The 24836-nt window shown below is 44.3% G+C and overlaps 4 protein-coding genes across 4 annotated transcripts in view; all 4 read right to left on the bottom strand.

The window, feature by feature from the left end:
• LOC113606922 (protocadherin gamma-C4) overlaps positions 1 to 4900 on the bottom strand; it is a 123444-nt gene extending 118544 nt beyond the window's left edge. Inside the window, exon 1 of the mRNA XM_027081791.1 lies at positions 2198 to 4900. Coding sequence (XP_026937592.1) covers positions 2198 to 4636 — 2439 coding nt within the window. The 5' untranslated portion in view covers positions 4637 to 4900. The remainder of the gene's footprint in view (positions 1 to 2197) is intronic.
• Positions 4901 to 12529: 7629 nt separating this feature from the next.
• LOC113606924 (protocadherin gamma-B3-like) lies at positions 12530 to 15346 on the bottom strand. The gene is given in 3 exon segments (XM_027081808.1): positions 12530 to 12979; positions 12982 to 14891; positions 14894 to 15346. Coding segments are annotated over 3 exon segments (2454 nt in total). The 5' UTR covers positions 15240 to 15346; the 3' UTR covers positions 12530 to 12781.
• A 4467-nt stretch (positions 15347 to 19813) lies between these two features.
• Positions 19814 to 24068, bottom strand: LOC113606923 (protocadherin gamma-A5-like). Its single transcript, XM_027081807.1, has one exon. It carries the CDS (start codon positions 22494 to 22496, stop codon positions 19944 to 19946), a length of 2553 nt encoding a protein of 850 aa, XP_026937608.1. The 5' UTR covers positions 22497 to 24068; the 3' UTR covers positions 19814 to 19943.
• The window catches only part of LOC113606782 (protocadherin gamma-B2-like), a 3338-nt gene continuing 2153 nt past the window's right edge, over positions 23652 to 24836 (bottom strand). Inside the window, exon 2 of the mRNA XM_027081405.1 lies at positions 23652 to 23657. Within this exon, the coding sequence (XP_026937206.1) occupies positions 23652 to 23657 (6 nt within the window). The remainder of the gene's footprint in view (positions 23658 to 24836) is intronic.

A 24836-nucleotide genomic window follows, 5' to 3' on the forward strand; every position in this document is an offset into this window, starting at 1 on the left:
CGCACTAGGAAACTGCAGCCCCCGCTGCTTAAGTTTAAACAGCTAAAGTAATTATAACCGTTGTGCCCAGCTGAAACACCTTTTTTAGATGTCCGTATATTTAATAACGTTTAATTTGTACTATTAGAAACGTCATTATCCCAACTTTCCAGGTTTTTAGGTAAATCAGGTAGGTTTGATATATAAACATCTATATACTGACATAATTATTCCCCGACTTTCAAATCCGCACTAGTAATAGAAGGATAACTATAACACAGACTTGGCATAAACGATCTCAGAGCATAGTAATTGTGAATACTTATTAATTAGCAATATACTGGATAAGGTTTTATCTTTTTTTTCCTCGTAGCCTTTTCCCTTACTGTGGTGGTACCTAATTCAATTTTTCCAGAGAGCAACAGTAATGCTGAAATTGTCTTTTAAAAGGGCACAATTTTTTTTTGAGCACAGGCTCCGGACGCGCAGGCTCAGCGGCCATGTCTCACGGGCCCAGCCGCTCGGCGGCACGAACCCGTGTCCCCTGCATCGGCAGGCGGACTCTCAACCACTGTGCCACCAAGCAAGCCCTAAAAGTGCACAATTTATACTTACCTCTCTTCTTCCAAAATAGTTTCAGTGATTTCTTTATAGTAACATTTCTTGATTTTAACTTCCAATATCTCACTTAAAGAAATGATGCAGCCTTTTAGAAAAGAGCCTATCCCTCTCCTTCCCATTGCACGATTATTTTCCTGGGTACAAAATGCAACATAAATCTCCAAAACTACAGGGGAATAATATATTTTGCTTTGCAACACAAACTCACTAAGCATTGTCTATGTACTGAGGCACTTGTTCCCACTTCTGTACTTATCACATCCCGTAATGACGGTTGAAGGAAATAGTCCCTAGAAAGTTTATTTGCAATAGCTCACTGAATTTAGTGACGATTTCTCCCCTTTGTTTAAAAATATTTTTAATCATCTAATAAATTTGGTTGGGGGGGTTCTTTTTCAAAATACCTGATAGCCACATTTCTGCCTCATAGAGTGTCAGTAACATTATCCTCTCCCCCAAGTGATTATAGATCTGAACACTTCAGAATGTATGAAATATACTCCCACAGGACTGCACAGACCTTTATATGCAAAACACCACATAACACAACATTATGCTAGAAAAAATGTGCTCTTACCTAATACTCAAAAGGTCCCAGTAAACAAGATTACCTTGTCATCAACTACTTCCTGATACTAATCAACTGATGTACTGAGTTATACTAAAATGTTGTATAACCAGTATAGAAGTAGTTAATTGCAGACTAGATTACTTCTAACTGAATTTTTCAGCAGACCCAATAAGTAAAATTCACTACTGGTCTAGGACTTGAGTGTATGAGATGGTTGTTTCATAAAGCCAGCATCCCAAATCTCCCACTTATAGAGCCCACATACACACTTTGAATGACTGCATCACTAACACAGCACATTAGAATTTGGGGTAAAAACATGCAATGGCCTATTTCACAAATGTTACTTATGACACTTGAATGGCATTTTATTTGATGTCACATTTTATTGGTTTTGGACAATGACCTTTAGTGTAGTATTAGACTCCATGCCTGTCATTGATAAAGATCTCAGTGAAGCCTGACACACACACATTTCATTCTTTAGGCATCCATCTAACCTTCTACCAGGACCTGACTTTAACAGACAATTGTGGTTTAAATAGGTCAAAAGCCATGGAGGTTTTCAAGGTCACCAGGGGGAGTTACATGGAAGCAGAAGCAAGGCACAGAAAAATTTTTCAAGAGCCTTTTATAGATCTGATCTAAAGAGAGTCCTGAGAAAACAGAAGTGTACTTTCTTAAGAACCTCATGCAATGAGAAAGACTTAACAATTCATTCTCATTTATAAAATACATGAATTAAGAACACCATGTGGAACATAAGTAGAAGGTATAAAAATGCGATTATCCACTTATTCACAATCTTGTCCATATGCTTTCACTATAAATATGATGCCAAAACCTATGTCAATAAGCGTTCCATGTTAAAGAATCACCTCCGAAATAAACGATTAATCTTGCTTTACCACTTAAAAGGGTTTTTTTTACCCATCTTCAAATCACTTATTTCGCAAAACAATAAAGAAATTTACACAAAATATACTTCTTCAAAGAATATAAAGATAAATGAATGACTGAACTCACCTGAATACTTTGGGCTTTATCCTTACATTCATGAAAATCTATGGATGTTAACAAGGGATCCTTATTCTCACAGCTCTCCTGGCTGATGAGCGTGTCAGCGTAGTTGGGCTGCGGGAAGATCACTTGACTCCCCCGCGAGTCCGCGGTGAGCGAGACCTCGTGGGAATAGGTCTGCAGGAAAGCCCGCACCCCGTCCACACCCACAAAGTGAGAGACGGGCACGCCGGGCAACCCGCCTCCTGAAGCCTGGAGCAGGCGCGACGTGTGCCAGCGCCTCAGCCTGAGCGCCAGTAGAACGACGACAAAGGCAAGAAAGACGCAGGACACCGCGGCCACGGCCATCACCAGGTACAGCGTGAGGACGGAGTCGCCAGAGTCGTCGGAGCGCTCGAGACTCCCCAGGTCTGCCAGCACATCTGGGATACTGTCAGCCACAGCCACCGTGAGTGTGACTGTGGCGGAGAGAGGGGGCTGGCCGTGGTCCTGGACCGCCACTACCAGGGTCTGCTTGAGCGCGTCTCTGTCCAGCAGGGCCCGCGCTGTGCGCACCTCGCCAGTGTGCAGCCCCACTGCGAAGAGTCCTGGATCGCTGGCCTTGAGCAGGCGGTAGGACAGCCAGGCGTTCTGGCCCGAGTCTCTGTCCACAGCCACCACCTTGGTCACCAGGTAGCCAGGCTCTGCAGAGCGGGGTGCCAGCTCTACACCCGTGGAACCGTCAGTGGGGAGGGCGGGGTACAGAATCTCAGGTGTGTTGTCGTTCTGGTCCAGCACGAATATGTCCAGTGACACGTTGCTGCTGAGCGGTGGGTCCCCGCTGTCACTTGCAGTCACTCTCAATTGCAGGTCATGAAACTGCTCATAGTCGAAGGAGCGCAATGCATACAGGACTCCAGTATTGGAGTTGATGGAAACATAGGAGGATACAGATGGCCCCTGGAGAGTATCTTCAGATACGGAGTATGTGACACGGGCGTTCTCGTGGCTGTCAGGGTCACATGCAGTCACAGAGAAGATGGAGGTGCCTCTGGGGTTGTTCTCAGGCACAAAGACGGAGTAGGAGGAGTGGGGGAAGGCAGGTGGGTTGTCGTTGGTGTCTGCCACATTCATGGATATGTGAGTTTCCGTTGACAAGGGCGGGCTTCCACCATCTGTGGCTTTCAGTGTGATGTTATATACAGAAAATTTTTCCCGGTCTAGGTTTTCTGCTGTCACCAATCTATAATAATTGTCTATTGATCTTTCTAATTTAAAAGGCAGATTTTCTGAAACAGTGCAGGTCACCTGACCATTTTTCCCAGAATCTCGGTCTTGAAGGTAGAAAAGAGCAATTACTGTTCCAGGAGGAGTGTTTTCAGGGACTGAGCTGCTTACAGATGTTACAGTCATTTCCGGGGCATTGTCATTCACATCTAAAATTGTGATCAGTACTTTAGCCCTTGTCATGCTACCAGCACCATCCTGAGCTTGAACTTCCATTTCATAGTAGCCAGATTCTTCATAATCTAGGCCATCTAAAGTTGATAATTCTCCTGTGTGGGAGTTCAGCTGGAATATCTGTAGAATTTTTGGAGTTATTTTCCTAAAAGAGTATGTCACTTCCCCATTGACTCCCTCATCCAGGTCGATAGCATTTACCGTGAGTAGTCTTGTGCCCACTGGCACATTCTCAGGGACAGTTACTTGGTACTGGGGCAAAGAGAAGACTGGCGCATGATCATTCACGTCCACCACTGTTACTTGGACACGGGCGGTTCCGGATCTGGGTGGATCACCGCCGTCAGAGGCTGTGAGGAGGAGGTGGTGAGCTGTCACTTCCTCCCGGTCCAGCACGCGCTCCAGCACTAATTCCGGATATTTAGTTCCATCCTCTCCAGTTTGCACAACCAGGGAGAAGTGGCGATTGGGGTTGAGATGGTAGCTCTGGAGAGAGTTCGTGCCCACATCCGGATCCCTAGCCTCATTTAACGGAAATCGCACCCCAGGAGCTGTATTCTCCATTATTTTCACATTCATTTCTTCCGTCAGGAATTTAGGAGTGTTGTCATTAACATCCATTATTTCCACTTCTATAGGGTAAAGATTCATTTTATCTTCCATCAGGATGTTAAAGTTCACCAGACACCGCACGCTCTGCGCGCAGAGCTCCTCCCGGTCTATCCTGCCCGCGGTGACCAAGCTGCCGCTTCGCGGATTCAGAGCAAAGAGCTGCGTCCTACCTCTGGAGACGATGCGGACGCCCCGCTCCGCCAGCTCCCAGGGCTCCAACCCCAGGTCCTTGGCGATATTACCCACAAAAGACCCTGTGTCTGTCTCCTCCGGAATGGAGTAGAGAATACGTCCTGCCGAAACTTCCCTCTGGGTCCCCAGGAGGATGGAGAGCAGGATGAATCCTCTGTAGTCCCCGCCCCTCTCCCGAGCCGCCATTCTTGTTCTGCTCATCTTTAGACACTGGCCTATCTCCTGTTGTGTTTCTGGATGCCAGTATGTCTGCGTGGAGCCCTCTGTATTCGGAAAAGGAGCCCAGAATCCAGTGGTACAGAGGCCTGAGTTTAGTGCAGCTTGGAAGAGAATTTGTCTCAGTCTGGCGTTTCTTTGTGCTGTAAAAGCTCAGTGGTTCTGGCGGATCTTTTGAACCATTTTTCCCCTGGCTGGTGAACAGCGGCGCTCAGAGTCCTTACTAAGTTACTGCACCATATTGAAGCAAAATAATTGATTTTTCAGAAAGTTGTTTTATCCTTCAAAATTCTCCCATTTATATTTCTTCAATTCATACAACTCTGATATCATTTAAAATTAAATTTTAAGCAACTGTGCATTAATGCAACAATGTTCATGGATGGATGTTTATTAATCCCAGATTTTTAACTCTCTGCTCTGCATTGCAATTTTGAAATGATTCTTAGACATTGCCTCACACCTTATTGCACATAGATAAAAATCAGTCATTGCAGATAAAAAAAAGTATGATTTATTTTTAAAAGGTGTGTATACATAAGAAAGATGTTATGTAGAAAATTTTTATATCAGCATATACATTTAAGTTAATTCAATAATATTGAACATATACTATGTTCTAGACACCACCATGGAAGGCAGAGAGTCCATTTTTTCTTTAACATATAGAGAGATAATTTAATAACATTTTTCATTGAATGGAATCTTAGAGATTGTTTAGTCCAATACCTTCATTTTAATGATTTTAAAAATGAGAGGGAATTGCTTTATCCTTGACTATATAATGGTAGAACCAATGTAGGAATACAAATATCCTCATTCCCAGTCTCCTAAGAAGAAAAAAGGGAATCATTGTTGGCCTTGGCTGATGCTTTATGCTCAAAAAGTGCCATTAGAGATGAGGTGAGAAGCCAAGCAGCTCCAATCAGCTACAGAAGCAACTCATTTTATACAGAAGGCATAAATTTGCAGATTCTACTGGCTGTGGATTCATAAGGAAATGAGTGTTGGCTTCACTGTTTCTTTTCATTATGCAATTTAAATAATCACCCTACCCTATAATTGAGAAAAGATGGGTCTCTAAACAGCCTTTGAGGATAGATGCAGGACTGTCCTGAGAGGATCCTTAGAGGTACTCACTGCTCCACTGATGTTAACGAAGTAAAACTCAATTGTTGATGGATCTGAGGTTACTCTCAGCTGGCAGAGATAAAACAAATTCCTTCCACATAGTTGCAGAAGAGAGAGACCTGTTCTGAAATGAAGACCTGGCAAGAAATCACCTTGCTTTGTAAATTATTTTCAGCCCTGGGGAGTAGCTAGTAGCACCAGAAGGGAGAACTAGAAGTGACACTGTAAAAGCTTAGCTCAGTTGGTGAGAAGTTCCTAACTAAGTAATCTATTTCTGCTCTCTGATGGCCTTACGTCAAAATACAGGAAATACTTTGAATGAAATGCCGTTTCAATCTATCAAAATAATTCACATCATATTTGCTTTCACCTAGTAGATAAAAGAACTTTTTTGTTGTTCAAAGGAACCAATATGAGTATTGTAGATTAATTACATAACCAGGAGTTTAAAACTATTAGTTTAGTAGCAATCTTGAATTTCTTGTTGATGTAAGCAAAGTATATGGTCATTAAAGATCATAAGTACTTGCAGATATTTTCAAACAAAACTTTCATGTCCATATATTATGGCTCCCAATGTCATAATTTTTTTCTTCCTGATACTTCAAAATTCATAGCATAATCTCACATTTGTCTCTTATTCTGTTTTTAAAAAGTCTCGATTAACAATACTTCTGGGTACCTTCTTTGGAGCTAAATAAATAAGATCTAGATAAAGGACACAATCAAGTTTTTAAAGTTACTTTACAACATAAAATTAAATATTAAAAATTTCTACTCAACCACCAAGAGGTGTTTAAATCTAACATAAAACTACTGTATAAAATTGAAATAATGTATTTTTAAAGGGAGTATGTTATTATTGATTGAGTTATTGGGAAGAATCTTGACCTTCATTTGTTTACTTACATAAAAAAATTCTATGAAAAGTCTATTCATCTTCCCAGACAGTGAGTTATTCACCTCCTCTCCTTTCTTTATGGGACATTTTTTTCCCTGAAGAACCATTTGTTTGGAGTTCTGTTTAGGTTTTCATTCCCAGGCAAAGATGTAGGATTCTTCCAATGATTCTCTCTGAGATTTTACTTCTTCCCCTTTGATGTCACTTGATCAGAATGGGTGGTTTTCACAAGTGATAAAATAGCCCAATAATTTGGTAGATTTTTTTCCTGGTGCTTCCAAATCACTATATGCTCAAAATCTCAGATTGCCTATCTTTTTAATAATGATCTATAGTATGTAAGTCAAAGAGCCTCAACCACAACTTAGCAAAGTCCATGATTGCCAGGATTTAACACTTGTTCAGTCCACATGAATGAATGACTATTGTGAGAGTAGAATCTAACAGTTTTTCTGTCAGTGAAATATTTTATTTGTTTAAATGAAATGTTCACGGGTAATTCAGATAAGAGAATAAAGTAAACTACCTAGTATCCCAGTTACTCAGCAGATAAGGAAATAAAATAAACCAGTCTACCAACCATGAAACGGTTAGTGAGTTTTGTTTTTAACAATGGAGGTACAAGATTAGTTTAAATCATCCAAAATTCGTAGTATACTAAATAACATTTACACTCTCACAGTGTGTGAAACAAATCTTAATATTAAAGACCATCTGACTCCCACGACCAATATCCAAGATTCAAGTTCTTTAAAACCTGAATTCTATTAAATTCTGATTAAACCATTAAAGAATTATATCACAAATGTCCAAACAAATTATATTTGAAATGTGTATGACTGGAATCTCTTGGTTAGTCATATACACCTGGAATCTTGAAATAAATAATTCTACAATAATCGCTGAAAGTAAATATCGATTTAGAAAAACATGCATTAATTATCCTTTAGCAGCTAACTTAAAGATATCAACTCAGTATTATCTTTCTTTATAAACACTGACAATTTCAGATTACAAAGGAAGTTCTCACTCATTTTCAAGATATATTCTGAATTGTCTACTTTACACGTGCATACCAAATTTAGATGCACAAATGGCAAATCCATTGTGTTATCAAATATTAGAATCCTAAGCTCAGGATTGGAAAATACCTTGGCTATCATGAAGTTCAACAACTCACCAAATTATATCAATATTATCTCCTGTATGCCATTAATCCCAGGACAATCAACGTCCTTTGGAAAAGCACCAATAATAGAATCTCCTACCTCCTAGGAAATCCATTTTGTTAGAACAACTTAACTGGAAACTTTGCTGTTTTCTACTCACCAAGCCATAGTTTCATTCACACCTTTGGGCCATGATGATTTAGATTAATCATTCTTTTAAATGACAACCCTTGGGCTTCCCTGGTGGCGCAGTGGTTGGGAGTCCGCCTGCCTGCCGATGCAGGGGACACGGGTTCGTGCCCCGGTCCGGGAAGATCCCACATGCCGCGGAGCAGCTGGGCCCCTGAGCCATGGCCGCTGAGTCTGCGCATCCGGAGCCTGTGCTCCGCAACGGGAGAGGCCACAACAGTGAGAGGTCCGCGTACCGCAAAAAAGAAAAAAAAGACAACCCTTCTTTCCTTAAATATTTGCATAGGGTTCCTACATAACAAAAGCTTTATTTTATCTGGGTTTAATATGCTAAATCATTTAAATTCTTATTTGAATACTATTAATCCTTCATTCTCCCATTCACTAGTCCTCTAATTTTAGAGCTGTATCTTGTAAGTGGACACTAATTACCACATTTAAAAACTCACTTTCTTTTTCTTTCTTTCTTTTTTTTTTTTGCGGCACGCGGGCCTCTCACTGTTGTGGCCTCTCCCGTTGCGGAGCACAGGCTCCGGACGCGCAGGCTCAGCGGCCATGGCTCACGGGCCCAGCCGCTCCGCGGCATGTGGGATCTTCCCGGACCGGGGCACGAAACCCGTGTCCCCTGTATCGGCAGGCAGGCGGACTCCCAACCACTGCGCCACCAGGGAAGCCCAGATCTTAATCTTTTTAAATAGAGGCTGTGATTCAGTTTTTTCCACAGTAGAAAAATAATCTCAGGGGCTTCCCTGGTGGCGCAGTGGTTGAGAGTTCGCCTGCCGATGCAGGGGACGCGGGTTGGTGCCCCGGTCCAGGAGGATCCCACATGCCGCGGAGCGGCTGGGCCCGTGAGCCATGGCCGCTGAGCCTGCGCGTCCGGAGCCTGGGCTCCGCAGTGGGAGAGGCCACAACAGTGAGAAGCCCGCGTACCGCAAAAAAAAAAAAAAATCTCAGATATGCCACATGATAGAAAAAAAAGAAAAGAAAACAACTAAGAAGTGAGATGTAAGCAACCCAAGGCACAAAGAGCTTGCCAAGAGGAGAGGAGTAAAGGAAATTCAGGGCATACATTATTACGATTTATTTTGGTGAAATTCGAGAAAACTAAGATTTAATAGACCTCTACTGATATAAAAGAAAAACCTTCTCAAAACTATGATTCACTGCAAAAGACTAAGAAAACTAAGCACTGATCAAAGAGAATTTTAATTTTTCCTGTTCGAATAAGAACAATAAAAGCAATAACCTCACCTGAACAAGGGAGTCTTGCTCTTTACAAAAATCTTCCTGAATCAAAAGAGGCTCGCTTTTCTCACAGCTCTCCTGGCTGATGAGCGTGTCCGCGTAGTTGGGTTGCGGAAAGATCACGTGACCCCGCGAGTCCGCGGTGAGCGAGACCTCGTGGGAATAGGTCTGCAGGAAAGCCCGCACTCCGTCCACACCCACAAAGTGAGAGGCGGGTAAGCCCGCTGGTACACCTCCCGAAGCTTGCAGCACGTGCGATCTCTGCCAGCGCCGCAGTCTGAGCGCCAGCAGCACAATGACAAAGGCAAGAAAGACGCAGGACACCGCGGCCACCGCCACCACTAGGTACAATGTCAGACCTGAAGGGTCAGAGTCGTGCGGGACCTCCAGGCTGCCCAAGTCGGCCAGGACATCTGGGAGGCTGTCACCCACAGCCACTGTGAGAGTGACTGTGGCGGAGAGAGGGGGCTGGCCGTGGTCCTGGACGGCCACCACCAGGGTCTGCCTGAGCGCGTCTCTGTCCAGCAGGGCCCGCGCTGTGCGCACCTCGCCCGTGTGCAGCCCCACCGCGAAGAGTCCCGGCTCGCTGGCCTTGAGCAGGCGGTAGGACAGCCAGGCGTTCTGGCCTGAGTCTCTGTCCACAGCCACCACCTTGGTCACCAGGTAGCCGGGCTCTGCAGAGCGGGGTGCCAGCTCCACACCGGTGGAACCGTCGGTGGGGAGGGCGGGGTACAGAATCTCAGGTGTGTTGTCGTTCTGGTCCAGCACGAATATGCTCAGAGACACGTTGCTGCTGAGCGGTGGGTCCCCGCTGTCACTTGCAATCACTCTCAGTTGCAGGTCACGGAACTGTTCACAGTCGAAAGAGTGCAATGCATATAGTACGCCAGTGTCGGAGTTGATGGAGATATAGGAGGATAGAGGTCCCCCCTGGACGGTGTCTTCAGCTAGGGAGTAGGTGACCTGGGCATTCTCATGGCTGTCAGGGTCGTGTGCAGTCACGGAGAAGATGGAGGCACCTCTGGGGTTGTTCTCAGGAATGTAGACAGAGTAGGAGGTGTGGGGAAAAACAGGCGGGTTGTCGTTGATGTCTGCCACATTTAGGGAGATGAGCATTTCTGTAGACAGAGATGGAATTCCTTGGTCTGTGGCTGTCACAGTGATGTTGTACGAAGACACCTGCTCTCGATCTAGAACTGTATTCGTCACTAATCGATAATAATTGTCTACTGATTTTTCCAGTTCAAACGGCAGACTTCTTGAGATAGAACATGTTACCAGGCCATTCAGTCCAGAGTCTCGATCATATACTTGAAAAAGAACAATCACTGTGCCTGGCAGTGTACTTTCAGCAACTGACCTGCTTCCAGAGGTAACTACCACTTCTGGTACATTGTCATTCACATCCAAGATAGATATTAAGACTTTGGCTCTGTCTTGTAGACCTGGCCGATCCCGGGCTTCAACATCCAGCTCATAAAAGCTGGAGTCTTCATAGTCTAGATTTGCAGAAGTTGATATTTCTCCAGTCAAAACATTCAAGCAGAAAGTCTTTGAGATCTTTTCTGTTATCCTCACAAAAGAATACGTTACTTCCGCGTGGGCTCCTTCATCCTGGTCCCTGGCATTTACCGACAACACTGGCGTACCTACTGGAAGATTTTCAGGAACACTCACACGGTACACAGACTGAGTAAACACTGGAGCGTTGTCATTTGCATCTAGGACAGTAACCAGAATTCGAGCCACACCTGAGCGGACAGGGTCACCGCCATCCACGGCAGTAAGGACCAGGCGGTGAATGGCCTCTCTCTCCCGGTCCAGGGCGCGCTCCAGCACAAGCTCCGGGTATTTGGGCCCATTGGCTTCGCTTGGCACGTCCACTGAGAAGTGACTATTCCCGCTGAGCTTGAAGCCCTGGAGAGAGTTCACTCCCACATCCGGGTCATAGACCTCCATTAGCGGAAACCGAGAGGATAAGGCTGCGTTTTCGATAATTTTCACTTCCAATTCTTCCCTTAAGAATCGGGGTGCATTGTCGTTAATGTCCACTATTTCCACTTCCACGGGATAAAGATTCAATTTATCCTCAACAAGGATGTTAAAACTCACCAGACACGGTTCGCTCTGAGCGCAGAGCTCCTCCCGGTCTATCCTGCCCGCGGTGACCAAACTGCCGCTTTGCGGGTTCAGAGCGAAAAGCTGCGTCCTACCTCTGTGGACGATGCGGACTCCGCGCTCCGCCAGCTCCCGGGGCTCCAGCCCGAGATCCTTGGCAATGTTGCCCACGAAAGAGGCTTTGTCCAGCTCCTCAGGAATGGAGTAATGGATCTGCCCGGCCCCGGCCTCCCACAGCGTCCCCAGGAGCATGAAGAGCAGGAGCAACACGCTGTAGTGCCGCCGCCTTTGCAGAGCCGCCATTACTGGCTCGTTCTGGACTTCCCTGGGATTACGAGTAGGGTGAACAGGTTCGCATCAATTTTGGGGCTTCTCAGAATTGGAGGTCAAGGTCCATAAACAAGCCGCGATCAGATGCGAAGCGTTTTAGGACAGAATGTCTGCGCAGCTGCAAAGCTTTGGTGTAAGTTGTGCTTTGTGCTTTGAGGATATAACTCGAGTTCTCACTGCTTTCCTTGCCCGGTTGGTGAACAGCGACGCTTAGAGTCCTAACTTAATACTGCACGGTTCCGTGGAAACCATTATACACAGGATCTTATTTCTGCTAAATCTGCATAGATGACACTCAATATTTCTCTCCCCAAGAATGAAAAGCACTTGGAAGAATAAAATAGCGTATTTTGAAATTTTTTATATGTTCCCTGGAGTGACATTTATTTCTGTGACATTTCTTATGGCACTGGAGAACACACATACGTTTACACTTTTCTATAAATCTTGAAACCCACACTCCACCATCATTTATATTTGTCTCATTTTCAATAAGGGTACCAACAACCACAAACATGTTTGGGACCAATCCACCACTAGGTCACAAGAGTTGCCATTTTTAGACGTCATTACCTATTTTTATCAACATATAGATTAAGAACTGCCCTAATTTAGCCAATATTTGTTTATACCCTCAAGAACATGCAAAGGAAGTGAAAATATATAGGCTACAGTGAAAAAGTATTCTTATATTTATATTATATATAAAACATAGTTTAGGACTGACTACACTGAAACCATGTAAACCACTTAATTGTCTAGATTATATATAAATAATATGTCCTACAACGAGAATAGATACTAGCATATTAAAAATGTTTCAGGACATATTGTTTTAGAATTAACAGAAATTTCAAGATCATCACTAAGCGACATTCCATGAAAGAACAACTGCAACACAGATTAGTGAACAAAGAATTTCTAACAGCCTCCCCATACCCATTCTATGTCCAGAAAAATCAATAAAACACCAAAAAGAAAAGCCCCACAAAAAACAGGGCATATTTAGCCTGTATATTTTTGACCTCTAAAATAGTGAATCGAAACCTAATTATACTTATGGGAGGAAAAGGTTTTGAAGTAACTCACCTGTTGCAAATTGACTGAATTACAAGCAATTTGGGGATTGTCGTTACTGGGACTTTCAAGCCAAGAGGCTTCATTATACAGAAGATCTCGTGGTAGAGCATTTTCAGGCTTTATATTGAGAAATTTAAACTCGGTCTTTGAGGAATGTGTGGCGCACACAGATTGTAGGAATATGGTAAAGCCCCTTCCCCATAGTTGGGGAGAACTCCGGGTCCAGTTTTGGAGCAAAAATTAGTCTGAAAGCAACTCCAGGTGGCAGGGCTGGAGGAGCGTCGCAAACTCAGGGCAACCGCCAGAATCACTGCCAGGAGGAAGAGCACTGAGATCAAGGCCAAGGCTACCACCAGGTAAAACTGCAGCTCAGCTTGGGGGTCAGTGGGCTTAGAGTGGTCACTGGGGTCCGGCAGCGCCTCCTGCAGGCTGTCCGCGAAAACCGGGAGCAGCGTGGCGGTGGCCGAGAGGGGCGGCTGTCCCCCATCACGCACAGCAACCAGCAGGCTCTGGCGGGCCGCGTCTCTGTCGCCCAGGGCCCGCGCAGTGCGCACCTCGCCCGTGCGCAGCCCCACGCTGAAGAGTCCGGGCTCGCTGGCCTGCAGCACGTGGTAGGACAGCCAGGCGTTGTGTCCAGAGTCGGCGTCCACCGCCACCACCTTGGTGACCAGGTAGCCGGGCTGCGCGGCGCGCGGCACCGTGTCGAAGAGCGCCGAGCCGTCGGGCCCCAGCGCCGGGTACAGCACCCTGGGCGCGTTGTCGTTGCGGTCGCCCACCAGCACGCGCAGGCTCACGTTGGCGCTGAGCGTGGGCGAGCCGTGGTCGCGGGCCTGCAGCGTCAGCTCGAAGGCGCGCAGCTGCTCGTGGTCGAAGGGGCGCTGCGCGAACACCACGTCGCTCTGCGCGCTCACGGACATGTAGGACGACAGCGCGCGCAGCTCCAGGTCGCTGGCCACGATGGAGTAGGAGACGTGGCTGTTGGGCCCCAAGTCTGGATCTGAAGCGCTAACTTGGGGGTTGGAGGCGCCGGGCGGGTTGTTTTCGGCCACGTGGACCACGTAGGAGGCCTGGTGGAAAACCGGAGCGTTGTCGTTGACATCAGCGACTTTCAACGTGACACTTCTTTTAGAGGAGAGGGGCGGCTTGCCCTTGTCAGTAGCTGTGATAGTGACATTGTATTCTGGAGTCTTCTCTCGATCTAAGGCTCTATCTGTCACCAGCTTGTATGTGTTTTTTGTATCTTGAACTATTTTAAATGGGAAATTTCCTTTTAGTTGGCATAAGTTTTCCCCATTAAATCCAGAACCTAGATCATGTGTTTTGATCAAGGCAACTACAGCCCCCAGCTCAGCATCTTCTTGTATATATTTAGATTCAGAATCCAGGGTTATCTCGGGAGCATTGTCATTTTCATCCAAAATACCTATTTGTAGTTTGCAATGCGCAGTTTGACGTCCACCATCCTTTGCTTCCACCCCAGTTGTGTAGCTCCCTCTCTCTTCAAAGTCCAGTCCTCCACCAGTGGTGAGTTCCACTGTTTCACTGTCCAGCTTGAACAGTTGTCTCACTGCCTTACCAATATTGATAAAAGCGTAGGTGATCTCAGCATTGATGCCCTCATCCAAGTCAGTGGCCATCACTCTTAGCACAGAGGAACCCAGGGGTAGGTTCTCTTGAACACTGACCCTGTACATGTCCTGGGTGAACACTGGGGGGTTATCATTTGCATCTGCCACAACTACCCTGATCTGCGTAGTGCAGCTTCTGGCTGGCTCACCCCCATCCACAGCCGTGAGGACCAGGTGGTGGCAGGACTGCTCTTCTCTGTCCAGGGGAGCCTGCACTACCAGTTCTGGGTACCTACTGCCGTCTGGGTTCTCCTTCCGGATCAAAGAGAAATGAGGGTCAGGGTTGAGGTAGTATTGCTGCAGGGAATTGACACCTACATCTGAATCTTGTGCAGATTCCAGGGCAAAGGTGGCTCCAGTTAGGGCCAGTTCACTGATTTCCGGCTCAGTGACATTTCGGCTAAAGGTCGGTGGGTTGTCGTTGACTTGAATCTCCACGGTTATATGAAAAAGTTTAAAGGCTTTTCAGCGACCATTTCGAATTCCAGAACACACATCGACTTCCTGCCACAAATCTGCTCTCGGTCTATACGATCGCTCACAAGTAAGTCTACGTTCTCGGTGCTCACTGTGAAGAATTTCTTCTCTGCACTAATCCGCAGGTTCCGTGTACACAAATCTCGCACGCCAAGCCCTAGATCCTTGGCGAGGTTCCCCACCAGCGAGCCCCTGGCCAGCTCCTCTGGAATAGCGTAGCGGACTTGCTCCGAAAGCGCCAGGCGGAACAAAGACAGCAGGAAGAGAAACAAAATTCGCCTCCGCCCAGCCTGGCGCTTCGACCCCAAGCGGTTTCCCATCCCACTCGCTGCGCCTTTGCCTTTCTGATCCCGAAGAGCTGCGATCGCTAAATGATCCCAAGAATTTCTGAGCAGGAGCTACTCCTTGGACACGTCTTGGCAAGCAGATTCTCGGATAGATATTTCTGCCGCAGAAAACCTCAGAGAGTGCACAGTTCGCGGGATTCCGCGGTCCGCAGGCGATTCCTTTGCTTCAGGAGGAGCTGGATACTTTGTTCAGTACTAGCCAACAGCTGCACCCCGCGCCTCGGCTGCAGAACTGCACTAGTGATTACTAAATCAGTTCCAAATATAGAGCCAGCTAGAAGACAAGTCTACTGTGTCCTCATACAGATACTCATTCGTCCCATGTTATAAGGATTTTAACATTTTTAAAATGTACTGTATCTTCGTTCTCGCTGTCATTTCTTTGAACTTGAACTTTATCCATCCAAATCAGGTGATTTTTATTCCTCAAAGCCAGAGGTATCTTGCTGAAGATGTTTATTGGCGTCATCATGCTTTTAGTTTCCATTTTCATACAGTGGCCATAATAACATCTTCCCTGCATACCTCAGTAAAATTGAAGACCAAATAAAGTAATATGTAGAAAGTGATACAAATGACAGTGTTGGTTGTGACAGAAAGTGTAATATGAAAATTCTTGAAATATCAGCTTGATATGTATTGTTATTTCACTCTATTTCCTTTTCTTCCAACTTTTAAAAGTTATAAATCTCACAGCTTTTAGTTTTATCCTATGCATTGCTTTCTTCTGTCTTTATAATCTTCTTCCCAAAATAACTGATAGATAGCAAGGAGATTGGTTGTCCTTATGAAATAGAAGTATGGTAAAGAAGCAAGAAACTCTCTTTTCCTTAAATCGTAGTCATTTAATTAAAAATAGACATTTTCCGTGTCTTTTTAATTAAATGACTATGATTTAAAACTATTCCACTAATTTTATTTGTCCACACTACATTACCATTGTCTTTAATTGTACTGTTTCTTCTCAAGTAGCTTAGCAATGGTGAGTTACTTGGATTTTGGGGGTGAAGCATGAGTCTTTATAATGATATATTCCAAAGAAAGTAATCTATGTTGTCCACTTTTCCTTGGTCTCTGGGTTACTATCTGATCATCTCAACTCTTTGTTATTGACACTCTTCCTTTAGCAATAAGCACTTCAGTTTCCATGTTTCTGATAGGTTTCTTAGAGTATTTATTCCATTTCCAAACTAGAAATCTTCATTCAGAATTGTTTTGTTTTGTTTTGTTTTGTTTTTTTGGTTGTTTTTTTTTTTTTTTTTTTTTGCGGTACGCGGGCCTCTCACCGTTGTGGCCTTTCCCGTTGCAGAGCACAGGCTCGGACGCGCAGGCTCAGCGGCCGTGGCTCACGGGCCCAGCCGCTCCGCGGCACGTGGGATCCTCCCGAACCGGGGCACGAACCCGTGTCCCCTGCATCGGCAGGCGGACTCTCAACCACTGCGCCACAGGGAAGCCCAGAAATTTTTTTTTTTAACTACATAATATATGGTCAGTCTAAAACTTGGAAGATGTATAACAATGTAGAACTCATTTTATAGTGGAAAAGCACATTTATCCAGGATTCTAGACAGAAACTCATTGGCATCTCTATACAAACATAAAAAACACTACTGGGCTTCCCTGGTGGCGCAGTGCTTGAGAGTCCGCCTGCTGATGCAGGGGACACAGGTTCGTGCCCCGGTCCGGGAGGATCCCACGTGCCGCGGAGCGGCTGGGCCCGTGAGCCACGGCCGCTGAGCCTGCGCGTCCGGAGCCTGTGCTCTGCAACGGGAGGGGCCACAACGGTGAGAGGCCCGCGTACCGCAAAAAAAAAAAGCAAAAAAAAAACCAACAAAAAAACCCCACTACTGACTCAAGACTGCTCCAAAATATGACTGAGCAAGTGCCTTTTTTTTTTTTAAACACTGTGTGAGCACTTCAATTAGTGCAGGAAAGTTATCTTTTCAGAACACACATGAAGCTAAAGATTCAACTATTTCAGAGTATACTATGTATAGTATATACACTCACGGTGTGTAGATCACGCATTTTATTATGTAAAGTCTATTGAAGTTTATAGAGATATAAAAGGTATTTTCTCCCATTGCATGAAAAAGTTAACCCAGGACACATACCCAAATCTATACAGTAATCTTTTCTTTAAAAAATAATGGAAAAGTGAGTTTTCATGTAGGAGTGAATTATATCAGTATTCAGTATTGATCATACAGATTCTCTTGTTACTCTTTGGATGACTTCACTATTCAGTGAGTCTGTACATTGTACCCTGAGATCAGAATTGCCCATATATAAATATAATTAGATCCCCTTCAAATAAATGTTGAAAAAATAAAAATCAAGTGGTCCTAGGTTCCCAAATGTACGGTAACCCTTTCATGTGGTTGAGTAATGTAACCTACTATTCCATTAATAATATTTTGTTGCCATTTTCCCCATTTATTCATACTTTGCAGCTGATGTTCAAGTTGTTGAAAGTACAAAATTTTAAAGATTGAAAAATCTTCTAAAAATAAGGATCTGAAAATCATCTTCAGCAAATCATATGCAAAAATGAATAGCGTACATAGTTCTTCCATTACACAAGACATATTCGTGAAATTTGAGACACACAGACCAGCATTTCATAAGAAAAATCTCATAGTTTAAGATGAGCACATCCCTGAGAAATAGTTTTTTAAATTTCCAAACCATTTTAAAGTCGTGTCAGTGAAAATTTAATTAACTATCAAGTTAAGAGGAAAAAAAGGGAATTTTATTCGAGCTGAACTAAGGATGATAACCCAGGAAGCAGCTTCTCAGAAAGCTCTGAGAACTGCTCTGCCTGTTAGAAGTTGAAGGCACAGTCAAATACATTTTTGAGACAAAGTATCGTTTATCAAAATGATATACTGATATTCTGTGTAAAGTTCACCAAGGATACATAGTCCAGGTAATTACGTACAAAGTGAGCAGAAAGTCACCGTGACCCTCTACAGAGCTGGGAAAGAACACTATTCTTTTAAGAAGTTACAGCGCTAGCATCAGGAGAAAGAAAAAATATTGAAAGAAAAAATACAGTCAAGCAGGCATTCTCATTTCTGAGGAGCTCTGGTTAATGTGTAATATAGATGTACACTGCACATTAGGGAGGGAGGAGGCCCAAACAAACACAGAGAATTTTATCCTTAATTTTTCTTGTCCTGCCTTACTTTATTTCATCAGTTGAATTGATTTTCCAAATACAAATCTTAAACTCTTCTAATAAAGCAGAATTGTAGCTGCACTTGCAGAAATGCAAACATTCAGGTCAATATTGATTCTGAAAAGTGGAGGGGTTATGTGTAACCAGAAGATGCCAGGTGTATGGTATATATGTATTTAATGAACTGGTATCTAATTATTTGGCAATTTTAAACTGCATCACAGAATTTATTCTAAAGCATAATTCAAAGGATCCTTTGATTTCTTCTCTAAACAATTACACATGTCCAATTATTACATGGGTTAACCCAAACTTTCCAGATTTCAGAATGCCACAGACATTATCATCACTATAAATTTAATCTGTCTTTCTGATACTGATCACGCAGAAGTTTTCTATATTCTTCCACTGATTTATGCAAATTATTAGTACCCTTACAAAAACAGCAGGTACTAAAATACCAATACTGCACAATACTTTCTCCAAAACATATGTGCTATTGGTGTTTAGGCAAATATTCAAAAGAGAACATTACATCTAACAATTTGGATGTTCTAATCAAACAACTCTTCTATTAACAAACAGTTCTGGTATAAGAAAGCCTTTGGATAAAGTGATTATGTATAACCACTTTCTTTTAAAATACTTGGAGCTTCCTTAAAAAACTACAAATAGAACTACCATATGACCCAGCAATCCCACTACTGGGCATATACCCCGAGAAAACCGTAATTCAAAAGAGTTATGTACCAAAATGTTCATTGCAGCTCTATTTACAATAGCCCGGAGATGGAAACAACCTAAGTGTCCATCATCGGATGAATGGATAAAGAAGACGTGGCACATATATACAATAGAATATTACTCAGCCATAAAAAGAAACGAAATTGACCTATTTGTAATGAGGTGGATGGACCTAGAGTCTGTCATACAGAGTGAAGTAAGTGAGAAAGAGAAAGACAAATACCGTACGCTAACACATGTATATGGAATCTAAGAAAAATAAATGTCACGAAGAACCTAGAGGTAAGACAGGAATAAAGACACAGACCTACTAGAGAATGGGCTTGAGGATATGGGGAGGGGGAAGGGTAAGCTGTGACAAAGCGAGAGAGAGGCATGGACATATATACACTACCAAACGTAAGGTAGATAGCTAGTGGGAAGCAGCCGCATAGCACAGGGAGATCAGCTCGGTGCTTTGTGACCGCCTGGAGGGGTGGGATAGGGAGGGTGGGAGGGAGGGAGACGCAAGAGGGAAGAGATATGGGAACATATGTATATGTATAACTGATTTACTTTGTTATAAAGCATAAACTAACACACCATTGTAAAGCAATTATACTCCAATAAAGATGTAAAAAAAATACTTGTTTCACTTAAGCCTATAGATATCAGCTATAGTTTCTAAAATATCCACATATTATAGAAAAAAGACATTAAAAACAAAATATAATTTGAAAACAAACGGAGAAAGCATCAATTATCAAATCAAGTTAATCTGTAAATAGAGCAAAGAATGATTCACTATTTACGTACTTAACCGATGTTGAATGGGGCAGAAAAATGATGGAAACAAATGAAGAAAATGCTCCAAACATAGTTACAGAAAAAAGAAAACTCACCTGAACAACTCCTAGCTCTGTTTCCTTTCCGTTTATCTTCTCAGATATCAGGAGAGGCTCGCTTTTCTCACAGCTCTCCTGGCTGATGAGTGTGTCCGCGTAGTTGGGCTGCGGGAAGATCACGTGACTCCCCCGCGAGTCCGCGGTGAGCCAGGCCTCGTGCGAATACGTCTGCAGGAAAGCCCGCACCCCGTCCACGCCCACAAAGTGAGAGGCGGGCGCGCCAGCCAACCCGCTGACGGAAGCCTGCAGCACGCGCGACCTGTGCCAGCGCCAAAGTCTGAGCGCCAGCAGCGCGACGACAAATGCGAGGAAGACGCAGGAGACCGCGGCCACCGCCACCACTAGGTACAGCGTGAGGCTTGAGTCCTCAGGGTCGGCGGAGGGTTTGAGGTTGCCCAAGTCCGCCAGCACATCTGGGATGCTATCAGCCACAGCCACCGTAAGCGTGACGGTGGCCGAGAGAGGGGGCTGGCCGTGGTCCTGGACCGCCACCACCAGGCTCTGCTTGAGCGCATCTCTGTCCAGCAGGGTCCGCGCTGTGCGCAACTCGCCCGTGTGCAGCCCCAACGCGAAGAGTCCTGGATCGCTGGCCTTGAGCAGGCGGTAGGACAGCCAGGCGTTCTGGCCCGAGTCTCTGTCCACAGCCACCACCTTGGTCACCAGGTAGCCGGGCTCTGCAGAGCGGGGTGCCAGCTCCACACCGGTGGAACCGTCGGTGGGGAGGGCGGGGTACAGAATCTCAGGTGTGTTGTCGTTCTGGTCCAGGATGAACAGGTTCAGAGACACGTTGCTGCTGAGTGGAGGGTCCCCACTGTCACTGGCTGTCACCCACAGCTGCAGTTCTCTAACCTGCTCATAGTCGAAAGAGCACAGTGCATACAGGACTCCAGAGTCAGAGTTAATGGAGACGCAGGATGATAGAGGCGTTCCCTGAAATTTGTTCTCAGCCAGAGAGTAAGTGACCTGGGCGTTGTTGCCGCTGTCAGGGTCATGGGCGTTCACAGAGAAGATCGAGATGCCCCTGGGGTTGTTTTCTGGGATGTAGGTGTAGTATAAGGTGTGAGGGAAAACCGGAGGGTTGTCATTGATGTCTGTCACTTTCAGGGAGATGTGGTTTTCTGTAGACAGTGGTGGATTTCCACAGTCAGTGACAGTTACTGTGATGTTGTAATCTGAGATCTCTTCTCTGTCCAGGGCTCTTGTTGTCAGTAAGTGATAGTAATTACCAACTGACTTTTCCAATTTGAAAGGCAAGTTCCTGGGAATAGAACATGAAATCTCACCATTCTCTCCAGAATCACCATCATGTACGCTAAACAGAGCAATTATCGTTCCCGGAAGACAGTCTTCAGAGATGGAACTGGCGAGAGTGGTGAGGATCACTTCAGGCACATTGTCATTCACGTCCTGAACTGTGATTAGTACCTTAGCGCTGGCAAGAAGAGCACCTCCATCCTGAGCTACCACTTCCATCTGATAGAATCTGGATTCTTCGTAATCCAGTGATTGCAGAGTTGAGATTTCACCCAAGTTGGAATCAAGTTGGAAAGTCTCTGAAATTTTGTCTTCTTCATTGCGAAAAGAGTAGGTCAATTTCCCATTTATTCCCTCATCTGGATCCGTGGCGGTTAGTGTGAGCAGCCGAGTGCCGAGAGCTATGTTCTCTGGAACACTCACTCTATACTCGGATTGAGTGAACAGGGGCGCGTTATCGTTTGTATCGAGGACCATCACGCGGATGTGCGTGGTACCAGAGAGTACGGGGTCTCCGCCATCTAAAGCTGTGAGTAGGAGGTCGTGAACAGCTACTTTCTCGCGGTCCAACGGCTGTTCCAGTACCAGCTCTGGATATTTCTGTCCATCTGTGTCGCTTTTCGCGGCCAAAGAGAAGTGCATATTAGAGCTGAGCTGGTAACTCTGGAGGGAGTTCACACCCACATCGGCATCTCGAGCAAAGGGAAGTACTAACCGCGTTCCCACAGCCGCATTTTCATTAACTTTTACTTTTACTTCCTCATCCCGGAAACGAGGGAAGTTATCATTAATATCGATTATTTCTACTTCTACCTCATACATTTTAATTTTACTCTCAACCAAGATGTTAAAACTCAGCAGACACAGCGCGCTCTGAGCGCAGAGCTCCTCCCGGTCTATCCTGCCCGCGGTGACCAAGCTGCCGCTTCGCGGGTTCAGAGCAAAGAGCTGCGTCCTACCTCTGGAGATGATGCGGACTCCCCGCTCCGCCAGCTCCCGGGGCTCCAGCCCCAGGTCCTTGGCGATGTTGCCCACGAAGGAGCCTTTCTCCAGTTCCTCTGGCACCGAGTAGCGGATCTGCCCGGCCCCGGCTCCCCACAGCGTCCCCAGCAGCATGGAGAGCAGGAACAGCTCTCTGCAAACCCAATCCCTCAGTGGATCCGCCATTGCCTCTCTCTGACCAGTTTCCTCTTAGTCCTGGTTCCAATCTGCTGTTTCCTTACTTCTCTAAAGCCAAGGGGAACACATTCCCTTGCGGAAATGGGAGAGGGGCGCGGGTGGGCGGCTTTTCCCAGGAGCTTGTCTGGTCTGCGCGTGCTTAGTGCGGAAGGAACAGAGTCTGATCGCATCAGCGGCAGCTTCTTTCCCACTTTGGTGAACAGCGACGCTCAGAGTCCTAACCAGTTACTACACCAATTCTGTTTTGATTTCAAATATGTTTAATTATATTTTATTTCTAATAATTTTCTGTATCCTTAATATATTACCACGTGACATTCCTTATATTTAAATAAGATTTAATTCTAAAATAGCAAAAGACTTCCACAAGCTTAATTCTGAGACTAATGTAATTATTAGATTATTTTTTACTTCTTTAGAAAAGTTTTATTTACTGTGCCATTGAGCCTATGCCCTTTAATTACCTCTTACCTATATTGAGTCCATTTAATTAGGACATCAGTATTCTTTTGCTGTTTAAAGATTTCACTTTTTAATTAGGATATATTTATGAAAACATGCTCGTTTGTATATAAGAATGCCAAGAAAACAATTCTAGCTCTCAGTAGACCTTTGAAAAAAGGCCTACTGAATTATGCAAATTGCATTAGCTGTCATATGCAGAAGAAATAAAGGGACTTTTTTTTTTTTTTTGCTTTTTGTTACTTGTAAGGTCTTCAAGAAAGTTTCAAGATTTTCACACTAAGAACATGGCAACTACACTATATCAGACGGAGAGTTTGAGTCGGATTAACTGTGCATTATTTATATTTTCCTATTACCATGTCTAAATTGGAGTTAGATGTTTTACAGTTACAGACACCTGGGGAAAATCAGTAGAGTGACTATGGCAGAAAGGGCTTTAGTTCATCACCCTTACAGAAAAACAAGTCCAGATACTTATCTTTGAGCAGGCAGTGAGTAGCCTCTCTATGTTAAGACAGATATTTAATGTTATCACCTTTATATGGTAGCAGAAAAAGAAATGCCTCATGACTAAAAAAAAAAAAAAAAAGTGGACATTTCAGAGAGTCCATTGAGAGAAGCAATTTTTACTTAATGACACCTTTATAGGAAAATAAAGAAAATAAAGATGTTTTACATCTATACCTAGAAAATTCAAAAAATAAAGTTTTAAGGAAGCAATGTGAGAATAGGTTGCAAAATTTTTCTCAATGTACAATTTTTCACAAGAGCAATTTGTTATTGTGCCTGAGAGAGAAAGATTTCTCCCATTTATTAAACACACTCTTAATAGCAGACACTGCATACCTCAAACTTTTCACAACCTTTTAAAATAGATCTGGCATCCCAAGACACTTAGCTTGTAAAGATACGAAGAGTGCTGGTGTTCATGTCAGTCCTACCCATGCTCTGCTGTTGACAGGCCATGACATTGAGTAAAATTCTTCCTTTCTTTGGTTCCCAGTTTCCCAAACTAGTGAGATGGGGAGCTCTCTTTACTCTTTTTTTTTTTTTTTTTTTTTTGCGGTACGCGGGCCTCTCACTGCTGCAGCCTCTCCCATTGTGGAGCACAGGCTCCGGACGTGCAGGCTCAGCGGCCATGGCTCACGGGCCCAGCCGCTCCGCCGCATGTGGGATCCTCCCGGACCAGGGGCACGAACTCGCATCCCCTGCATCAGCAGGCGGACTCTCAAGCACTGCGCCACCAGGGAAGCCCTCTCTTTACTCTTAAGTACTATAATTCTAAGAGGAAGTGCAACTAAAATTAATAAAACTAATATAAAGACCCTGAAGGAAAAAGGAATAGCTTAAGGTCTCAACAGTAATAAACTTTCAGAGGGAAGGAATGTAAAGATGAGGAAGAAAGAGAAGCATTTTATGAAGTAAAAGCTTGTAACTATGTTAAATAAATCATACCTGTCAGATAGAAAACCTATGTCAAAGATTTGTTTAAATATGATTATGATATGTAAGGCAGAAAACCACCTAAATTCTAGCCACAAAACAATAAAATATGAATTGAAGACTTCTACTCCGGTTAGGTGATTTGTTAATAAACATTGAAACCGCAAGGTAAAAAAGTGAATTAAATTAGAGCTCACCTTTAAAATAGTACCTGAGGCAAATGGGACCCCAGCATCTCCATGATTACTACTTGGCACCCAAGAGGCATCTTCGCAGAGGAGATCCTGAGGGGGAGCCATTTCTGGGGTGACGCTGAGAAAATTAAATTCTGCCTTAGCTGATTGTGAGGCAACACACAGATTGTAGGAATAGGGCAATGTTCCCTCACTGTAGTTGGGGGGAACCACGGGTCCAGACTTG

The sequence above is a fragment of the Aethalodelphis obliquidens genome, unplaced genomic scaffold (assembly GCF_003676395.1).
Source record: "Aethalodelphis obliquidens isolate GAN/ISIS:26980383/991018 unplaced genomic scaffold, ASM367639v1 scaffold45, whole genome shotgun sequence".
NCBI lineage: Eukaryota > Metazoa > Chordata > Mammalia > Artiodactyla > Delphinidae > Aethalodelphis > Aethalodelphis obliquidens.